Raw genomic sequence first — 16717 nt, forward strand, 5'->3', positions numbered from 1 at the left:
CTGCCAGCCAAGCCTGCACCGCCCCAGACCCTATAAGGCCAGGGAGCTGAGAGCAAAGCCAGCTGCCAGCTGCGCCACTCGTCACTCCAGGAGACCCTCACACGGTCCAGGTGAGCATTGTCGGGGTGAGACTAGCCTGCAGGCAGGTGGGTTTCAGGGGACTGCTTGGGGTTAGGGGTGGGGGCAGGAGGCCCAGGAGCCCCTGTTCACACACCCTCTCTGCCTCCTTCCAGCCACTTAGAGGATTACCATGTCTGCACAAGAAGAAGGAGGCCGGGAGGCCCCCAAACCCAAGGGCAAGGTGAGGGCAGGCTTGGGAAGGAAAGACTCCAGATGGGGCCTGGAGAGCCCCCAGATCCATAGAAAGGTGACCTCCACATCCTGGGGGCTGGAGGGGCTTCCTGGGTGGGGTGGGAGGGCTCTGAGGGCCATGGGGCCAATCTTCCTTCCCGTCCCAAGCCGGAGGGTGGGGGTGGGGGGATGAAGCAAACCTCAGCTTCCCCCCACCGCTGGGTTACCTCAGCCCCTCCCTGGGCCTCAGTTTCCCCATTTGTAAAACATGGGCCGTGGAAGGAACAGGTCTTTGGAGATTCAGAGGATGAGTTTTTTCCTATGTCCACGGGAGGCAGGCTGAATCTGCCCATTGCCCAGGTGAGGAAACCGAGGCCCAGAGGGGCTGGGATGCTTTCCTGAGGTCACTCCGGAGCAAGGGCCCAAGGCGGTTTGGGAAGCCAGGCCCATCTGATGCTCCCCTCATGCTGCCTCCGCCACAGCCTGGCCCTACTCACGTTGTCCCCTACCCCATGCAGACCCTGAGCAGCTTCTTTGGGTCCCTGCCTGGCTTCAGTTCTGCCCGGAACCTAGTGGCCAACGCCCACAGCTCAGCGAGAGAGGCTCGGCCAGCCGCCGATACCGCAGGCGCTCCAGCCCCTGAGGCCACCCAGCCCCAGGCTCAGGGTGAGTGGCCAGCTCCATGGGAGGCAGGGGCTCTGGGGGTGGACCCCAGCACTGGGACTTCTTGGGAACACTTTGTAAGCACCTGCGGCATCTCAAGAGACCCTACAAGGCTGGCACACTCCTTTAGTGCCAGAGGGAACCGAGGTATAAACAAGGAAGGTGAGTGGCCCAAGGCAGTACAGCCAGCAAGCCTGGGGGTGTGGACGCGGCAACGCCTCCTCCCGCATTCTCAACCCCTCCTCCACCTTCCCTCACCTCGTTTCAGATGCCCAGAGGACCAGGGACTGGGCATTCTGCATGTCTAAGTTCATCAAAGATTTTGATCTTGGTTTCAGAGAGGAGCAGTGGCTTCCCTAGGGTCACACAGCCTGGGGGGCTCCCCTCTCTCCAACTGCTCATGCTCAGCCAAGGTGCTTGGGGCAGCCCCAGCCCCAATGCACACAGAGAGGCTGGTGTAGATGAGACCGATCTGGGGCGGGCTGCCAGGGCTGAGCCCTGCTCTGGGCCCGGAGCCCCAGGCACCTGACTTCTGCTCCGTATATCCAGGCTAGGCAGGCAGCTGCCAGCTGTGGTGGGGGTGGGGCCGGGTGAGGCCCCGACTCCTCTCCCTACAGCCTCCCTGGGTGTGTGTCCAGCACCCAGGACCCAGGCAGAGAAAACTCCAGAGAACCCCTGCTCTAGAAGACTGATCTTGGGGGTTAAGGAAACCCCTGGTGTAGCCAGTAATTAAGCCAGGCCCATGGCTGTGGATGTCACCTTCTGCTGTCCCTGGCAGGGCAGCTGGACATTCCTGACCTTTCAGGCTATGCCCACTGATTGTGCAATGGACACCAGGGTGGCTGTCCTCCCTGGGTTGCCTGACTGGCTCTTGTCCCCACAGCGGCCACCGACTTGGAGCAGACGGCCAGGGGGACAGAGATGCTGTCGCCTTCAGACAAGGTGAGAACGGCTGGCAGAGCCTGGTCTGATGGCCTCCGCCTCCCTCTGGGGTACCTCTTCCCAGGATGTTTAGGTTCCTAACAACTGGGGGGGGGGTGTCATAGGCCCAGGAGAGAGCAGACATCCCTCTGTGTCCTGCTGTGGGAATCCAGGTAGTCTTCCCCCCTTAGCCTGTTTACACATCTGTGAAATGGGTGCAGTACCACTTCTGCCCAGCACAGTAAGGCTCCACATGGCCTAAAGACCTCCACCCCTGGTTCTGTGCCTAACACGATGTTGAAACAGTGGTGATTCACTCGCCACATGTCAGGCTCTGGGCTAAGTGATTTAAACATGCTGCTTAATAGTCTTCCCAACCACCCTGGGAAGAAGGGAGTGATAGCCCTCTACACAAAAGCTGAAGCTCAGAGAAGCTAAGCCATCTACCAAAGGTCACACAGCAGGACATGGGAGCGTAGGATTTAAACCTTGGGCCACCAGAGGATGAATGATGGCTGACGCTGCATCTCCCCTCTGCCCTGGATTAAAGGGGATCACCCCTGTTACCATGTGCCCAAGGCTAGGGCAGGTGGAGTGGCTGATATGAAGGCCACAGCAGGGGGACGGAGCCCTGATACAACGCTTCTGCCTAGCACGTGCCCTACTCTGGAGTCTTCCTTCACTCCCCTCTGCCTTCTGCTTAGCCAGATCTGAGCACCTTGGAAGGCAAAGGACCCCCGGGCTCACCCTCTGGCCCAAATTCAAACAGCCTCCGGCAGCTGAGGGCCCTCCTCATTTTCTCATTCCTCGCTCTCCACTCCTCCTCACTCACATTAGTGGAGCAACTATGACCTGCAAAGTGCTTCAGATGCCTTGACTCATTTCTTCTGCCAATCTTGGAAGGAGACACTATTTTGTTTGTCTTTTTAGGGCTGCACTTGTAGCATATGGAGGTTCCCAGGCTAGGGGTCCAATCAGAGCTACAGCTGCCTGCCTACACCACAGCCACAGCAATGCAGGATCCGAGCCACATCTGTGACCTACACCACAGCTCACGGCAATGCCGGATCCTTAACCCACTGAGCAAGGCCAGGGATTGAACCCATGTCCTCATGGATGCTAGTCAGGTCCGTTAACTGCTGAGCCATGATGGGAACTCCAGAAAGAGGTGCTGCTTTCATCACTTTTCAGATGAGGCCCAGAGAGGGGATGTGGTTTGCCTGAGGTCACACAGCCAGTGCGGGAAAGAGCTGGGATTCGAACTCAGGTCTCTGTGGGCACAGAGCCCAAGATGCCCTCCTGAGATGATGCTGGGCAGGAGGCAGGGGGTGAGAATAACACTTCCGGGCTTCTCAACCTGAATAGTCTGGCATGACACAGGGCTGGGTCAGCCTCTCGGGGAAGTGGCTGTCCAGAGCCTTGTGGGGTGTTGGGCAGGATTCCTGACCGCCACCCACTCAATGCCAGGAGCCCCCTCTCCCTGCAGCTATGACCACTACATATGTCCCCAGACACGGCCCAGTGTCCCCTAGGGGGCAGGGCTGCCCTGGTTAAGAACCCCTGAAGTGGAAACAGCACATTCATGGTTGAACCTGAGTGGCGGCTACCCTGAGGTCCCCACAACCTTTCAGCACGCTGGACAGGCTAGAGAAAACTGCCCTTTGGTAGGTCAGAAATGACTCGAGTTATCAACAAACACCTATTTGGTATATAGTTGGTCCTGTAGTTCTCCAGTTATTACTTTTCTAAACATAGATCCCCTTCTTTTACTTAAACATGGTTTTGCTTGTTTGTTGATGGGTTTGATTGTTTGTTTTTTGCTTTTTAGGGCCATACCTGTGGCACATAGAGGTTCCCAGGCTAGTGGTTGAATTGGAGATATCGCTGGTGGCCTATGCCACAGCCACAGTGATGAGGGAATCCTAGCTGCATCTATGACCTACACCACAGCTCACAGCAACATCAGACCCTTAACCCACTGAGTGAGGCCAGGGCTTGAACCCGCATCCTCATGGATACTAGTAGGGTTCGTTACTGCTGAGCCACAATGGAAACTCCAAATTTTAAGAAGCATTTGCTCTCTTCAAATTTCTCCCTGTGATGGGGAAACCAGGCTCAAAACTTGCCACTAAGATTAAGCAAGACAAAGAGAACGTAACTCAGCAGCTAGGTGAACCCAAGCCAGGGAGGGAGGGAGGCTGGGGTGGGAGGTGAGGTTCCTCGCCCCAGGGCCCACCAGGGATCAGGTGGAGGAGGTCTGGATGGTCAAGTGGCTTTCAACTCTCCGCTTGACCATGAGTGTTCTTCCTCATCAGGTGATCTCTGGAGCCAAGGACATGGTGTGCTCCAAGATGACCAAGACCAAGGATGCCATCTCCTCTGGGATGGCCAACATGGTGGACACAGCTAAAGGTGTCGTCCAGGGAGGCCTGGGCATGACCCGATCCACGCTCACAGGCACCAAGGATGCTGTGGCCAGTGGGGTGACAGGGGCAATGGGTGTGGCCAAAGGGGCTGTTCAGACGGGGGTGGACACCACCAAGACTGTCTTGACGGGCACTAAAGACGTCGTGTCCACAGGACTCACTGGGGCAGTGAACATGGCCAAGGGCACAGTCCAGACCGGCGTGGACACCACCAAGACTGTCCTCACTGGCACCAAAGACACAGTGTCCACTGGACTCACAGGTGCAATGAACGTGGCCAAGGGGGCTGTCCAGACCGGAGTGGACACCACCAAGACTGTCCTCACTGGCACCAAAGATGCAGTGTCCACTGGACTCACTGGGGCAGTGAACATGGCCAAGGGCACAGTCCAGACCGGCGTGGACACCACCAAGACTGTCCTCACTGGCACCAAAGAGACCATGTCTGCTGGGCTCACTGGAGCAATGGGTGTGGCCAAGGGGGCTGTCCAGACTGGCATGGACACCACCAAGACCGTCTTAACCGGCACCAAAGATGCCATGTCCACTGGACTCACTGGAGCCATGGGTGTGGCCAAGGGGGCTGTCCAGACTGGCGTGGACACCACCAAGACTGTCCTCACTGGCACCAAAGATGCAGTGTCCACTGGACTCACTGGAGCCATGGGTGTGGCCAAGGGGGCTGTCCAGACTGGCATGGATACCACCAAGACTGTCCTCACTGGCACCAAAGACACAGTGTCCACTGGACTCACAGGTGCAATGAACGTGGCCAAGGGGGCTGTCCAGACCGGAGTGGACACCACCAAGACTGTCCTCACTGGCACCAAAGATGCCATGTCCACTGGACTCACTGGAGCCATGGGTATGGCCAAGGGGGCTGTCCAGACTGGCATGGACACCACCAAGACTGTCCTCACTGGCACCAAAGACACAGTGTCCACTGGACTCACAGGTGCAATGAACGTGGCCAAGGGGGCTGTCCAGACCGGAGTGGACACCACCAAGACTGTCCTCACTGGCACCAAAGATGCAGTGTCGACTGGGCTCACTGGGGCAGTGAACATGGCCAAGGGCACAGTCCAGACTGGCATGGACACCACCAAGACTGTCCTCATGGGCACCAAAGACGCAGTGTCCACTGGACTCACTGGGGCAGTGAACATGGCCAAGGGCACAGTCCAGACCGGCGTGGACACCACCAAGACTGTCCTCACTGGCACCAAAGATGCCATGTCCACTGGGCTCACTGGAGCCATGGGTATGGCCAAGGGGGCTGTCCAGACTGGCGTGGACACCACCAAGACTGTCCTCACTGGCACCAAAGACACAGTGTCCACTGGACTCACAGGTGCAATGAACGTGGCCAAGGGGGCTGTCCAGACTGGCGTGGACACCACCAAGACTGTCTTGACTGGCACCAAAGATGCCATGTCCACTGGACTCACAGGTGCAATGAATGTGGCCAAGGGCACAGTCCAGACCGGCGTGGACACCACAAAGACTGTCCTCACTGGCACCAAAGAAACAGTGTCCACCGGACTCACAGGTGCAATGATCGTGGCCAAGGGGGCTGTCCAGACTGGCATGGACACCACCAAGACTGTCTTGACTGGCACCAAAGATGCCATGTCCACTGGACTCACTGGAGCCATGGGTGTGGCCAAGGGGGCTGTCCAGACTGGTGTGGACACCACCAAGACTGTCCTCACTGGCACCAAAGATGCAGTGTCCACTGGACTCACTGGGGCAGTGAACATGGCCAAGGGCACAGTCCAGACCGGCGTGGACACCACCAAGACTGTCCTCACTGGCACCAAAGAGACCATGTCTGCTGGGCTCACTGGAGCAATGGGTGTGGCCAAGGGGGCTGTCCAGACTGGCATGGACACCACCAAGACCGTCTTAACCGGCACCAAAGATGCCATGTCCACTGGACTCACTGGAGCCATGGGTGTGGCCAAGGGGGCTGTCCAGACTGGCGTGGACACCACCAAGACTGTCCTCACTGGCACCAAAGAGACCATGTCTGCTGGGCTCACTGGAGCAATGGGTGTGGCCAAGGGGGCTGTCCAGACTGGCATGGACACCACCAAGACCGTCTTAACCGGCACCAAAGATGCCATGTCCACTGGACTCACTGGAGCCATGGGTATGGCCAAGGGGGCTGTCCAGACTGGCGTGGACACCACCAAGACTGTCCTCACTGGCACCAAAGACACAGTGTCCACTGGACTCACAGGTGCAATGAACGTGGCCAAGGGGGCTGTCCAGACCGGCGTGGACACCACCAAGACTGTCCTCACTGGCACCAAAGATGCAGTGTCCACTGGACTCACAGGTGCAATGAATGTGGCCAAGGGCACAGTCCAGACCGGCGTGGACACCACCAAGACTGTCCTCACTGGCACCAAAGATGCAGTGTCCACTGGACTCACTGGGGCAGTGAACATGGCCAAGGGCACAGTCCAGACCGGCGTGGACACCACCAAGACTGTCCTCACTGGCACCAAAGACACAGTGTCCACTGGACTCACAGGTGCAATGAACGTGGCCAAGGGGGCTGTCCAGACCGGAGTGGACACCACCAAGACTGTCCTCACTGGCACCAAAGATGCAGTGTCCACTGGACTCACTGGGGCAGTGAACATGGCCAAGGGCACAGTCCAGACCGGCGTGGACACCACCAAGACTGTCCTCACTGGCACCAAAGAGACCATGTCTGCTGGGCTCACTGGAGCAATGGGTGTGGCCAAGGGGGCTGTCCAGACTGGCATGGACACCACCAAGACCGTCTTAACCGGCACCAAAGATGCCATGTCCACTGGACTCACTGGAGCCATGGGTGTGGCCAAGGGGGCTGTCCAGACTGGCGTGGACACCACCAAGACTGTCCTCACTGGCACCAAAGATGCAGTGTCCACTGGACTCACTGGAGCCATGGGTGTGGCCAAGGGGGCTGTCCAGACTGGCATGGATACCACCAAGACTGTCCTCACTGGCACCAAAGACACAGTGTCCACTGGACTCACAGGTGCAATGAATGTGGCCAAGGGGGCTGTCCAGACTGGCGTGGACACCACCAAGACCGTTCTCACTGGCACCAAAGACACAGTGTCCACTGGACTCACAGGTGCAATGAATGTGGCCAAGGGGGCTGTCCAGACTGGCATGGACACCACCAAGACTGTCTTGACTGGCACCAAAGATGCCATGTCCACTGGTCTCACAGGTGCAATGAACGTGGCCAAGGGGGCTGTCCAGACTGGTGTGGACACCACCAAGACCGTCTTGACCAGCACTGAAGAGGCCTTGTCCACGGGGCTTTCTGGGGCAGTGAATGTGGCCAAATGGGCTGCCCAGGGGAGTCTGGACACCTCAAAGGCTGTCCTCATGGGCACCAAAGATGCCATGTCCACTGGGCTCAACAGGGTAGGGAACCTGGCCCATGGAGATGTGCAGACTGGTCTTGGCACCATCCAGAACTGGTTACCTGGTCCCCAGGATGCCATTGCAGGTGGACTCGCCAGTTCTAGGGCCCCAGACAAAAAACAAACCCTCCCAAACCCTCCCGAGGCTCTGTCCTATGAGGTCTCCAGGTACCCAGACACTCTCTGTGCAGGCCTGGACGTTGCTGGGGAAGTCACCACAGGCACCAAGGGCCTTGTGTCAGCCGAGGCGACATTCATCCAAGGGGCTGAACTGGGCAAGGAGGAGGCAGGACATGGAGCCACTGCTCGTGCCCACGAAGGAGTCCAGGGCTTTGTGACGCTCCGGGATGAGTTGGAGGAACTGGGGGAGATCTTCCAGCCCATGAGCGCTGAGGAACAAGGTGAGAACAAGATGGCTGGTCCCAGCTCTCAGGGGGCTGGTCAGCTATACAACCCGTGCCCCAGTGCCAAAGGGACCTCTTGGGTTGAGCAACCCTGTCTTCCCTTGCAGCTCGGCTGGCTGCCTCCCAGTCTGGGCCGAGGGTGCTTGCAGCTGACCAGGGCAGCTACTTTGTGCGTCTGGGCGACCTGGCCCCCAGCTTCCGTCAGCGAGCTTTCGAGCATGCCCTGAGCCACCTGCAGCACGGCCAGTTCCAAGCCAGGGCTGCACTGGCCCAGCTCGAGGATGCCTTCAGACTGGTAAGAGCCTTCCCCTCCCCAGCCGTGTGTGGGGACTCAACAGACATACTCAGCATGGAGCAGACGCTGCCTGTTGGCCATTAAGACAACCATGTGTCTGCTCTCATGGGACCAGGTACTTGCAGTCAAGAATCTTGGGGGTGGGGTGTGCAGAGATGGGCTGGGCTGGGCAGGAGCATGTCCCTTTGAGCCAATTTGTGCAGAGTCGGGGAAAAAGGGACCACAAGGACAGACAACGGCCTGAGAATAAGCTAGGTGTGTGACAAGGCACTGAAGTGTGGCCACAGCAGGGAGGGTAAAGTGAAGGGGGGGACAGGGTTGGGGAGCCCACGCAACCTAGGTGGGGTTTAGTGATGCAAGAAAGGGCCCAATGGAAGGTGACTTGAATGCCACCCTGGGGATAGGAGCCGGGCTAGCGCAATCTTGCTCTCTGGCCACCCCCTGCTTGCTTCTGGCCCAGGCTTCCGCCCCCACAGCACCACCGACACTAACTCCTTGTGGAAGTGGGGGCGAGCCTGTGTGCAGTGGGAAGTTCAGCACCATCCTGTCTCTGGCTAATGTCCGGGAACATCTGTGGTTGTCACCCTGGGGGTGCTCCTGGCATCCAGTGGGTAGGGGCTCCATACCCCACAGCATGCAGGACTGTGAGCCCCGAGGAGTGACCCGATCCAAGAGGTTTTATTATTCAAAGGGGTCACTCTGGATACTGTGGGGAGGACTGGCCACAGGGCTCATGGACCAGAGCCGGGAGATGAATGAGGTTTGTGCAAAAGTCCTGGCACATGCTAATGGAGCCTTGGGAATAGCGCTGGCAGTGGCGAGAGGCAGTTGAGTTCTAGATGTGTTTCAAAAGCAGAGCTGCCAGGGTCTGTGGCCAGGCTGGATGTGGGAAGTGAGAGAAAGAAGACCCTATGCGGCATCGGTGACTTTTAGCAGGGGACACTTCGAAATGTCAGGTAGGTAGGTAGAGAGTGATAATTAAAATCTTGTTCTTGGGCGTTCCCATTGTGGCTCAGTGGTAACGAACCCGACGAGTATCCAAGAGGACAGGGGTTCAATCCCTGGCCTTGCTCAGTGGGTTAAGGATCTGGCATTGCTGTGAGCTGTGGCACAGGCTGGAGGCTACAGCTCCAATTTGACACCTAGCCTGGGAACCTCCATATGCTGAGGGTGTGGCTGTAAAAAAAAACAAAAAACAAAAAACAAAAAAGAGCTTGGTCTTGGACAGGGTAAGCTGTAGATGACTAGCAGGCTTCCTGATGGAATCTACTGCAGGGGTGAGAGCCAGGGCAAGGAGGGCGATATTTGGAGTCAATATTTGGTCCATGCGCCGCCCCCTCCCTAGCTCTTAGGTGGACAAGAAATGTCAGTGGGCAGTGAAGGGCTCCATTTTTTTCTTTTTTTTCTTTTTGGCTGCACTGGCAGCATGCATAAGTTCCCAGGCCAGGGATCAAACCCACGCCACAGCAGTGACAATGCCAGATCCTTAACCCACTAAGCCACAAAGGAACTCAGTTGGGGGGGGGTCCTATAATCCAAGACCCAGAAAGTGAGGAGGAAAAGGTCCCGACAGAGCTCCCACCCAAGGGGGGAGCTAAACAACAAAGAAACATGCTAACTCGACAACGATATGCCTCTGAAAAGAGTAATAGCTATCTGATTCTTTTTTTTTTTTTTTTTAGGACCGCACCCACAGCATATGGAGGTTCCCAGGCTAGGGGTCGAATCAGAGCTGTAGCCGCCAGCCTACACCACAGGCACGGCAACGCAGGACCCAAGCCACAGCTGTCACCTACACCACAGCTCACAGCAATGCCTGATCCATAACCCACTGAGTGAGGCCAGGGATCAAACACACAACCTCATGGTTCCTAGCTGGATTCGTTTCCACTGTGCCACGACGGGAACTCTATTTAACAGCTATCTGATGTGGAGGGACTGGGGGCCACCCCAGAGGAGGAATGCTCTAGGCTTAGTGGGTAGCATGTGCAAGGGCCCTAAGGCGGCAGCATGCTGGACATGGTTGGGGGAAAAAAAATGTGGCCAGCGTGTCCTGAGCGGAGAACGTGATGGGGGTGTTGGCAGGTGATGAGATCAGATGCGTGCCAGGCAGACCACACAGGCCATAGTGAGGGGCTGGATTTGGTTCAAAGGTCCCTGGGAGACGTGAGAGGGTTTTGAGCCTGATGTGATGTAGGACCACTGACACTGTGCTAGCTGAGCTCCCAGACAACTTCATGAGGAATGTGGATTATTGCCTCTTTCCATGCACCATCCTGGTGCAACTGGCTGTGTACCTGAGGCCTTTCCACCATGCCACGGGCAAGGGGGACATGAGGCTCTGGGCCAGGCCCTTGGACTGCCACTACAGGGAGAGAGTAAGGGAAAAGTCTCTGCCAAGAAGCCATCACGTCTCTACTGGGCTCTCTCTCTCCAGATTGAGAAGCCCCAGCAGGCTCCAGACCAGCAGCTGTTGCCAAACCAGGATCTGAGCAGCACGGTGGAAGGAGCCGGTGGCCAAGAGGTGCGTACAAGGGGACCAGCGCTCCGGCCCCTGCCTTCTCCTCCCCTCCAGCCCCGCTCACCTGGCTCCTTCTGCCCACAGGTGCCAGGCGCTGGGGCTCTGTCCAGGGCCTGCGGCCTCGTCCAGCAGCTCCATGTGGCCTACAGCACTCTGGCCTCCGGCCTCCAGGGCCTGCCCGCTGAGCTCCAGAGGCCGGTTGGGCAGGCAAGGCACAGCCTCTGCAAGCTCTACGGCGTCATCTCCTCGGCCGCCTCTGTGGAGGAGCTCCCAGCTGAATGTCTGGCCCGCAGCCGTGAGAGCATAGGCCAGGCATGGCAGGGGCTGGAGCAGCTGCTGGAGAGCGTGCAGCACAGCCCCCCGCTTGGCTGGCTGGTGGGGCCCTTCACCCTGCACCCCGGTGGGCAGCAGCTTTAGGAACCCCTCCCCTGTCCTGAGCCCTTGGCCGAGCCTTCTCCCCGGCCTGAAACCAGCTCCGGCTCTAGGCCTGCCTGCACCGTCCACCTTCCTCCCCCAGCACAGCTGGCCCTGCTCCTGGCCAAGGAGCCCAGGGCTGCTAAGACCCTTTTGACAAGGGGCCTTCGGCTGAAGACCTGCAGCACGCACTCCAATTAGGAAATAAGAAGTGGACAAGAAGCCTGTCTCGAAGTTTCTCTGCTCAGCACCCCCACTAGAGCCCTTTTATCTTTCACTTCTGCGGGGTCTTCCACCCCAGTCTGAGCCCTTTAGCTACCATCCTCGCAGTGGTCCTGCTCCTCCAGCCTGGGCTCCAGGCAGCTCCATCCTCACTCTGAAAGCATAGTCACTCAGCAAACAGCTCATATCAGAAGGTACTAGAACATCACCATCATCCTGAAGCAGGAAGGCTCCCACCATCTTCTGCCGAGCCCCATGTGGCCAAGGGGTTTGTGCAGGCGAAGCTGCTGCAGCCACCACCCGGGAGCTGGCACTGACTCAGCCTGAGGACTGAGCGAGTAGGCAGGGGATGAGAACAGGTCTCTTTCCGCAGCAGCCTGCTTGCCTGCCAGCTCTGCCCAAGGTGATGGCTGATCACAACCATCCCAGAGCAGAGGTTCTTGGGTGCCCAGGGCAGAGGCTGCCAATGAAGGAATAAAAGGGCTTCCTCACAAGGGACGGGGCCCTGTGACCAAATGTGCCCTGCATGTGTTCAGGTTTTGGTCATGTGCTCCAGGCTGGAGGCCAGGGGCTGGGATGGCGGCCACTGGACAAGGCTGGCTGCGCTCTCCCTGATCCTCAGGGTGACCTGCGAGGTGGGGCCTCGGCGGCGGCGGTCCATTCCCCAGCTCCTGCCCCCTGGGGCACCTGCAGATGCTGGGGGAGCTGCTGCGTCAGAAGGCCAGCAGCCCGAGCCTGGTTGGGCCCCCACTTCCCAGAGTCCCCATCATACCAGCAACCCCCCATCTGGTTCTCTCCGTGCCAGAAGGCTTGAAGCACCCTCTCTTCTCAGAAATGAGGAGGTACTCAGAGCTCCTGGATGGATGGGCCAGCTCTCACCAAGAGTCACCACAGCTGCCAAGGACCCCAGCCGAGGTGAGACCCTGGGGACCCGTCCAAGAACTCTCCCGGCCCTTCCCTCCTCGCTCTCCATCACGTTCCATCATCAGAGGTGGCAACACTGGAAACAGTTGTTCACAGAAACCAAGCTCAGCGACAACCTCAAGGCCAATCAAACCAAATGGGGAATGCCAGGCCCAGGATGTCCTACCACATCCTGACCTCTCTCTCAGCCGGGACAGGGGGGCGCAGCCAAGGCCAGGACAAGGGACACAGAAGGAACCACTGTTTAACCAGCAACTGCTGTGTGCAGGTGCCACGTACCTCGCCCATCTGAGTCCATGTGATGGGTGAGAAGCCCAGAGTGGGGGTGCCACTCACCCTCAATGTCTACACTCTCTGAATGTTAAGGACAACAGAAGCCTATAGAACCCTCCTGGCCTGAAGACCCTGAGTTGGGGGCCTCTGGGGCTTTGGGTCTGGCCTCGGAGTGTGTGGGGGGGGTGCAAGAGCCACCACAGCCTGCGTAGGAGCAGGAAACGGTAGACCCCATGGAATGAGGCAGTGGCTGCAAACAAGAGAGCAAACCCCAGCCTTCTTTGGACATGGTAAGTTGAGAGGTTTTCATTCCTCCTTTTGAAAAGGCCTTGCCCCACTCCCACTGCCTGCCAGCCTGCAGGGCCAGGAGCACCTTCACAACCAACTTCTCATTCATTGTTAATGGTGACCCGATGGCTTAAAACTCTTGTCCCTGGATAGGCCCCTGACAGCCTGCCAACCAATAACACAAGAAACCAAGTCAATAAAAGCGACATTTTTCATTAAAAAAACCCTTTATAGTCATTTCATGTTGGTTGGAAATCACAGAAATTAGGCAGAAAAAAAACCCCAGGGGAACAAATACAAACGAATAGCACGGGGTCTCCCCAATAGTTCTCTGCTCCCTGAGCGCCGCGAAGGAGCTGGGTGAGCCTCGGGGCACCTGTGTGTGGGGCGGGGCCTGGCCGCAGGCTGCCCAACTCAGCTGTCCTCGTCATCCAGGGACTCCGAGTCCATCCGCACCCGCTCCTTCCCGGGCCCATCCAGGTCAGGGCCCTCCCGAGCGCTGCTGGCGGAGGACAGCACGGGCAGCGGTGAGCAAGCCGCTCTCCTGTATCCCTCCTACCGCCTTCAGAGCCCGACACACACACGCTGCCCAACCGTGCCCACAGCCCCACGACAAACAGGTAGGTCCCACCATGCTCCGCATGGCCAGCGCCAGGAGGAAGCCACCCTCCTAGGGCAGCTCTGAGCTCAGAATCCCTCAACGGAGCTCTGGGGCTCAGCCGAAAGGGTTGGGGTGTGGGGGCAGAAGTCCCTGTGGCCCTTTCCCCAGTGGGAGCTGCTCAGACACAGGATGCCTTTTCAGGAAGATGACACTTACTCGTTGTGTAATGGGTCTTCGGAGGAGCCGCCCCCTGGCCCCTCCTCTGAGTTCTGTCCTTCCTCCTGCTCCTTGTCCTCTGGGCTCTCCCCCTTCTGGGATGTGGCCTCGCCATTCACGGGGGCTGAGAGATCTGAGGGGAGAGGCTTGTGGGACACTCTGGGGCTGTCATCGGGGGCCTTAACTCTGCCCGGGGAGAGCAAGCAGCAGGCAAGCTGGTTTGGGCCAGGGATCCTGAGGGCCCTCGATCCACTACTGCACCTGCATCCACCTCCACCCCTGAGCCTCCAACACGTGGGGACAGCTGGCTGCCTACGGTTCCTTTCTCCAGCCAGCCTAGGCCCCCTGACCACACAGCCTGGAGGGAGGGGCCGTGGGCAACACAGGGAAAAGCCTGGAACAGACATGAGGAGAGATGCCCCCCCCTCCTCACTCTCCCTCAGGCAGTGGTGGCTGTGGCTAAGCCGTCTCAATGCCAACCTGAAGGGCTGCTCCAAGCATCTCTCATGAGGACTGTGTGACCCTGGCAGGAGGGAATGCCCTCCTGTCCCCCTACAGATACTGGACCGGCTGGAGACACCCTTTCTCCTCTAGGTCCATGTGTGGCCCTGTCCTCCCGAACCTCCGCACAACAGCCCATGCTGGGTCCACGTGCACACCTGGCCACATGCACACAGCCTCCTATGCTGCTGGCTGGCTCTGAGGCTCTAGAGTCCCTGGGCAGTGGAGGGGTGTGTGGGCCAGGCGCTAGCTGCCTTGGGGACACAGCCAGGCTGCGCAAGTGTGCCACCAGGATGGCGCCACCTGAGCTGTCTGGGGAGGAGCTCTGGGCTCTGCTCAGGACCTGGACGGCTGCTCTGCTCCTCCTGCCCACTCCTCACCAGCGCTCGTCTTGTCCTCCACTCTCTCTGTCGGGGCCTCCTCTCTGACCAGAGCCTCGTCGGCCTTCTCCACCTCGGCCCTCTCCTTCTCTGTCCCGGTTCTGGTGGCCTTCTGGATGGCTTCAATCTTTGGTCCCAGGACCCGAGACTTGAGCCGGGTGTAGACCTCCGCAGCCTTCTCCATCACCTCCTTGTTGGCCTTGTAGCGGCGGATCTGGCCCGCCAAGAGGCCTGGCTCAGGAGGTGCAGCCACCTCACGCCCCGGCCCGAGACCCTCCCATCACCACCACCCTTGGCCCTTCCATGAGCACGGCTTCCCCCTCACTGACCGAGGGCTGCTCTGGCTGGGAGCCAGCTCCCTGAGCAGTCCTGCACCCCTGCCACCAGCCCTTCAACCCCTGGGCTCCCACTACCTTTTTCAACGTGGCCACCACGTCTGTGTTCTTCTGGAGGATCTGTGAGGTCACCTGCAGGGTCCCTAGTTCCTCTAATGCATTCAGACACCTCTTCACATCCTGCAGGACAGGGAGAGCAGTGAGAAGGGACAGCACCTCACAGAGGGGGTCCTGTGGGTCCGACGGGGCAGAGCAGGACAAGCTGGAGCTCTCCCTTCAGGGGAGGGCTGAGTGACAGGGAACCCTGGGACGGTGAGAAGGCTCTTGGGGCCTCACATGGCACCATCTGGTGGGGATGCAGAGCACTGCACTCAGGAGGCCAAGCTGGGCCCTCAGCTGGTGGACGGCCTCGTGCACGAGGACCTTGCCCCACATACCCTGTGGAGCCTGGATTTGCCTCAGTTTCCCAAGACTTCTCAGGAAGCTCTAGTGGTAAGGGGGCAGGGGGGCCTGACGTGACCTCTGCAACCTGAGGAAGGTCTCACCGGATTGTCAACCTTCAGGGCGAACTTGATCTCGCTGTGCAGCTTCTGAAGCTTCTCCTCCACGGAAGGTTCTGTGGCCAGGAGAGAAGGCAATGTCCAGGCCGGCAGTCCCAGTCCCAGGCCACGCGTGCTCCCGCAGCCCCTCCCAGGAGATGGCCCCAGCACCACCCTGGTGGCAGAAGTGAGCTCTTCCAGAATGGTCCCTCCTCCCACCCAGCAACCTCAGGCTACAGCCAGGCAGGGTTGGGCAGCTGGTCCCTTACCCTTCTTCTTCTCAACCTTCCGGTCAGGCGGGAACCCTTCTGACCGCTTCCGGGTCCGTTCCACCTTCATGGCCCTGTGAAGAAGTGTGCCTTAGATGGCCCCTGACCAACATCCCCGCAGCCATCATCCTCCCCATGGGGGGCAGAGGACCTGTGGGGGGACCTGCAGACGCTGTGGAAGGAAACCTTCAGGAGGTCCAGGAAGCTGGAGGAGCCTCAGGGCCGGCGTGAGCCGGTCTCGGGCAGCACCCAAGGGAACCAGAGATGTCAGCATTTCTTCTGGGTCTTTCCAGAAAACAATGTGAAAGTCCAGAATGCTTTTTTTTTTTTTTCTTTTTAAACAGGAGGCAAAGGGTCAGTGGCTAGTTAATGCAAACCCCAGTGCATGAGATATTAAAAATGGTGCTCCTCGAGTTCCACTGTGGCCCAATAGGTTAAGGATCTGGTGCTGCCATAGCTGTGATGTAGGTTGTAGCTATGGCTGGGATTCAATCCCTGGCCTAGGGACTACCATGTGCCTTGGGTGCAGCCAAATAAAAAAAAAATTTTTTTAATTAAAAAAAAAAGGCACTCCATTGTGATGCTCCAATTTAGCAGGCATGTCACCATGGTACTCTGGCCGCTCCATTGCTGACAAGCAAGTTCATTCACTCCTAGATGAGCTTCCACATAGAGGGGGGCATCTGGGAGATGAGCTCCGGCCCCCAGCTTGGCGGGATCTGGGGACAGTAGCCCATCCTCGGCATTGTTGACATCTGGCCAGGACAGTCTCTGCAGGGGGCTGTACATGGCCCCTACTCCCT

General features: G+C 58.4%; 2 protein-coding genes across 8 annotated transcripts in view; one reads left to right on the plus strand and one right to left on the minus strand.

The window, feature by feature from the left end:
• Positions 1-13297, plus strand: PLIN4 (perilipin 4). 5 transcript variants are annotated; one of them, XM_021084057.1, is made up of 9 exons: positions 1-110; positions 234-301; positions 810-957; positions 1838-1896; positions 4191-5529; positions 5629-8133; positions 8244-8431; positions 10869-10955; positions 11037-13289. In XM_021084057.1, exons 2-9 carry the CDS (start codon positions 251-253, stop codon positions 11367-11369), a joined length of 4710 nt encoding a protein of 1569 aa, XP_020939716.1. In that variant the 5' UTR covers positions 1-110; positions 234-250; the 3' UTR covers positions 11370-13289. The 5 variants fall into 5 exon arrangements, with proteins under 5 accessions (XP_020939716.1, XP_020939713.1, XP_020939714.1 ...); XM_021084054.1 differs by having other exon boundaries at positions 4191-8133; positions 11037-13297; XM_021084055.1 differs by having other exon boundaries at positions 21-146; positions 4191-8133; positions 11037-13297.
• Positions 13268-16717, minus strand: part of HDGFL2 (HDGF like 2) — a 25147-nt gene continuing 21697 nt past the window's right edge. For 2 of the 3 annotated variants that reach the window (XM_005661325.3, XM_005661326.3), the window contains exons 11-16: positions 15915-15988; positions 15652-15722; positions 15185-15286; positions 14772-14985; positions 13891-14023; positions 13268-13575 (exon numbers count right to left, since the gene is read on the minus strand). In XM_005661325.3, the coding sequence (XP_005661382.1) occupies positions 13488-13575; positions 13891-14023; positions 14772-14985; positions 15185-15286; positions 15652-15722; positions 15915-15988 (682 nt within the window). In that variant the 3' untranslated portion in view covers positions 13268-13487. The remainder of the gene's footprint in view (positions 13576-13890; positions 14024-14771; positions 14986-15184; positions 15287-15651; positions 15723-15914; positions 15989-16717) is intronic. The other variant, XM_003123078.4, reaches the window with a different exon arrangement.

This window comes from Sus scrofa, chromosome 2 (assembly GCF_000003025.6).
Source record: "Sus scrofa isolate TJ Tabasco breed Duroc chromosome 2, Sscrofa11.1, whole genome shotgun sequence".
NCBI classification, from domain to species: Eukaryota; Metazoa; Chordata; class Mammalia; order Artiodactyla; family Suidae; genus Sus; species Sus scrofa.